At 46.7% G+C, this 4,190-nt stretch overlaps 2 protein-coding genes across 2 annotated transcripts in view; both read left to right on the forward strand.

Annotated features, from left to right (window-relative positions):
* The window catches only part of LOC107297180 (HLA class II histocompatibility antigen, DRB1-4 beta chain-like), a 3,809-nt gene extending 2,863 nt beyond the window's left edge, over positions 1 to 946 (forward strand). Inside the window, exon 3 of the mRNA XM_015826541.1 lies at positions 933 to 946. Within this exon, the coding sequence (XP_015682027.1) occupies positions 933 to 946 (14 nt within the window). The remainder of the gene's footprint in view (positions 1 to 932) is intronic.
* Positions 947 to 1,679: 733 nt separating this feature from the next.
* LOC107297181 (DLA class II histocompatibility antigen, DR-1 beta chain-like) lies at positions 1,680 to 3,897 on the forward strand (the record flags this gene model as incomplete). The annotated part of the gene is made up of 3 exons (XM_015826542.1): positions 1,680 to 1,700; positions 3,368 to 3,617; positions 3,779 to 3,897. Coding segments are annotated over exons 1-3 (390 nt in total), but the record flags the coding sequence as incomplete, so codon positions are not given.
* Between the last annotated feature and the right edge of the window lie 293 nt (positions 3,898 to 4,190).

The following is a 4,190-nucleotide window of genomic DNA, read 5'->3' on the forward strand; positions in this document are numbered from 1 at the left end:
GATTGCTTAAGTTTAGAGTTTGGAGTTAGAGATATTAATATTTGTTTACTTGTAGTTGAATGTTAGCCTAGGTTTGGTTTGGGAAGTCTGGGGGGTAGGGGGATGGGATAAATCATTGTGTAATACTTGTGATGTATTTTTTCGTTTATGATAAAAACAATAAAATTTTATATTGAAAAAAAAAAAAAAAAAAAAAAAGATGCCTCTCCTTCCCATCAGTCCCATCATCTTCCTTCTCTCCCCAAGGTCCCAAGTTTCCCCTGCCCAGAAAAACTTCTTTCCAGTACATTATACCAAATATTATATTTTTCTTGGGGAGGGGGGGAGGAATCCGGCAAAGTCTCTCTCTTGCCCAGTATAAAGATATATTTCAATAATAATCTATAATATATGCTATATAATATTCCAATATAATATTTTTATTAAATAATATTGATTGATTTACTTATCAACTTTTAAAACCGTCTCTCTCTCCCACAGAGGGACTTTGCATGGTAAACACATAAGATATAAAACCACCAAAATAATCTATAGGATTTAAAAGACAAGAATGATTAAAATGCAGTAGTAAATTAAAAGGGGGGGGCTTCAGGAGGCTGACCGGCCCCACGGCTGCCTCCTCCTCTGTGCCCCCCAAGCAAAGCCCCAGAGCCCCTTTCCAGAAGGCCAGGAGTGGGGGAGGGGCTCCCTTCACCTCTGGGGCCTTTGGGATTTTAGGATAAAAAGTGAATTTCCAAAGGTCTAGAAAAGGGAATCAGGGAAGGCTCTTTCATCTGCTGTGTGCCCTATCCCTCTTTTAGTTCTTTTTATTCTTTATATTTTATTTTATTATATATATATTTATATTTATTCTTTAGTCATTTGTTCATCCAATTTTGTTCTCTGCATATTCAGTCTGGAATTCATTTTTACTCCTAAATTCTTTCCTGCAGACCTAGGAGGATAATTAACTGTTCATAAAAAAATCCCGACCAGATCCCAGGATTAAATTACAGATAACCAAACCTTTGAAAATTGCATGTTCTTAAACGTTATATAATTAGCTGTTCATAAGAGAATCCCAGAAAAAGGGATTAGCAAAAGTTCTCTGAGCTGGAGTGGATCTATGAAGGACCCACTTGGGGGGCTCACTCAGCCCCCCCATTAATCCACTCAAGAGTTGTGCCCTTTGCTGAAGGAGGAGATCAAGAGGGATCCCTTCAAAGGCTGTTCTGTAATCCTGGGATCTGCCTGATCTCCTCAGTCACCAGCTGCCCCCACCTTCCCTTTCCCCAAGATCCCCCCCCCCCAGATCCTTTCCGCCCTCCCTGTCCAGAATGGGGCAACTCATTGCAGGACAATTCAACAATTTTATTCAATTATTTAAAATAATTTTAAAAATGTTTTTTTTATTATTTTTGTCCTTCACATTTCATTTCTTTCCTCCCTCGGCCTCCTTCCTTTCCTGATTCTCTTTCTCCATTTCTTCCATATTATGCAAGTTTTCCTAGACCCCTCCCTGCCCCCCCATCCCAGGCAGGAGGGTCGGACCCCTCCCCACCTCCTTCCCGGGGGGGGAAATGGGGCTGGGAGGGAGGCCGGACGGCTGCAGGGAGAGGTTGGGGGGGGGACCTGGGCAGAAAAAACCAAAGTTTCAAGTACAGATTAGGCGAAATCTGGCTCAAAATCAGGGGGTCCCAATGGGGACCCTCACACTGGAGGTAGTTGTAGAATTAAGAGGCAATCCCCTCTCCCCCCTCACACGTCCTGTTCCTCCCCCTCTTTTAACTATAATTTTATCTTATTTTTTATTTTATTTTACAAAATTTATATGCCGCCCTTCTCCCCATTGATTGGGAATTCCATTTTGATTGCTATAGAAATATTTATCTGTTGGGATTTTAATGCTTTAATGCTGTAAGCCAGGGCTTTTCAACCTTTTCACCGACTTTACCACTTTTAGGATATATGGCAATATTCGAGTACCACCTAGCAAGGTGTCAAACACTTGATGACCAAAAAAACCCAAACCTCTTTAAAGTTGCAATTCCACTGAAATGACTTATGACCACTTTTCACACTTATGGCCATTGCAGCAGGCCCAGGGTCATGTGATTTATATTTGGATGCTTGGCAACAGATTCATATTTATGATGGTCACAGTGTTCCAGGGTCATGTGATCCCCTTTTGCAACCTTTTGACAAGCAAAATCATTGGCAGATGGCCAAGTGCTAAGGTGGGACTTCCTTTCCTCCCTCCCTCCTTCCCTGCCTCCCTCTTTCTCATTCCCATCTCCTTCTGAAGGAAGAATTTGAACCCCCCCCCCATTTCCCCTCTTCCATATATTCATCAAACAAGGAAAAGCCTCCAGAGACAGAAAAGACAAGCCATTGAGGGAACTAGCTTAAAAAAGCGCATTCCCCTTTAAGAATTAGCTACTGGCTAGAAAGGAAAGTTAAGGAAGAAAAAAAATGTAGTAAGTATGGCTAAGGCAGCCTCCCCAAATGGCTCCATTCGTAAGTAAAGGAATGCTACAGGCAAAATCCATTCAGGAGAAAAATACTTCAAAATCCCTTGCAGCAAAACTTACAGCTGACAATAGCAGAGCAGTAGAAGCTAACCTGAGACATCAGCCATCAGCCAAATAGAAATTGCCAAACACTCCTTAAGAACACAATGCCCCCATTGCAAAAATCCCAGAACTTCAAAGTCACAAAAGCACATAAGAATCCTTCCACTCTCCATCTCCCTCCATGATTCACCTCCAGCCAATGCTGCCTTTCTTCATTGCTGCCTTTCTTCATTGCTGCCTTTCTTCATTCCTCATGGAGGACAACCCCTCCTCCCTACGTTCCTTGCCTCTTGGTTGCTGCCAGCACAGGCGGCTGCCACAGAAGTTGTAGATCCACTTGTAGCCGGCCTGCTTGATTTCCTCTCCTCTCCCCCCACCCTCCTCCTCCTTTCCATTCCGTGAAGCTAGAGCTGACTCCTCCTCCTCCCAAGGCTGCTTCTTTTTCTCTCTCTTCTTCTCCCGGCCCAAACTGCCTCCTTTTATAGCCTCTCCTGTCTCCTCCTTTCTCATGGGGGAGGAAATTTCTTCCATCCTGGGGCATTTCTAATATTTATTCCTGTTGGACTTGTGCAATTTGATGATGGAAACTGATCCCAACCAGGAACGATTTATGTTTTTCCATCTTTCAGGATCCTATTTACCTTCTTGCTGCAATTTGCTTTGGAAATGACTTAAAACAAATAATATTTTGAGGACTGAAAAGGGCTCTTGGCCTGAACTAACCAACTTGGTCTCCTGTTCTGGCCCCTCCTGTGTCTCCCCCATGTCCCTCCTCCCTTCCAGCCAAACCCACCGTCTCCATCTCCCCCACCAAGCTGGATCCCGCTTCCCCCCACACCATCCTCCTCTGCACCGCCAGGGGCTTCTACCCCGTGGAGATCGAGGTCCGGTGGCTGAAGAACGGGAGGCTGGAGGAGGAGGGCGTGGCCTTTGGGGAGGAGCTCCAGAACGGAGACTGGACCTACCAGCTCCAGGTGATGCTGGAGACCCAGCCCCAGCGGGGGGACGTCTACGCCTGCCAGGTGGAGCATGCCAGCCTGGAGGCCCCCATCACCGTCCAATGGGGTGAGCCCCTCCCCTCCATCTCCTCCTGGTCTGGGAACCCCATCCTGCCCTGAGAAGGGGGGAGGGACCCTCCCTTTGGGGGGAGCTGGGATGGACCCTCCTGGGGGGGGGAAGCTGGCCTTGATGCTCCTGCTCAGGGGAGGCTCCTTCTCCTTCCCCAGAGCCCCATTCCTCCAACTCTGCCAAGAGCAAAGTCTGGACGGGGATCGTGGCAGCCGTGATCGGGGTGATCTTCTTCACTATGGGGCTCTCCCTCTACCTGAAGAGCAAGACAGGTGAGTCTGGGGGGCTGGATGAGAGGTTGTGGGGAGGGGACCCTCCAGGGGAGGCCTCTCAGCAAGCTTAGCAGATGGCAAGGAGGCTCCCCTGGGAAATTTGCTTGTGAAATTCTGTTCTCTGAGAGTCTACTGTATAAGTGAGCATTGTGCAACTTATTATGGGCTATCAATGGGGAGGGGGACTCCCCTGAGTCCTCCAGCCCATGAAGGGTTCTGATTGGCTCTTTTTCTCCTTCCAGCAACTCCCATCCAGCCTCCTGCAGGTGAGTTTCTCCCCAGGTTATAGATGTTTCTT

Source organism: Protobothrops mucrosquamatus, unplaced genomic scaffold (genome assembly GCF_001527695.2).
Source record: "Protobothrops mucrosquamatus isolate PMUCROS unplaced genomic scaffold, P.Mucros_1.0 scaffold3168, whole genome shotgun sequence".
NCBI classification, from domain to species: domain Eukaryota; kingdom Metazoa; phylum Chordata; class Lepidosauria; order Squamata; family Viperidae; genus Protobothrops; species Protobothrops mucrosquamatus.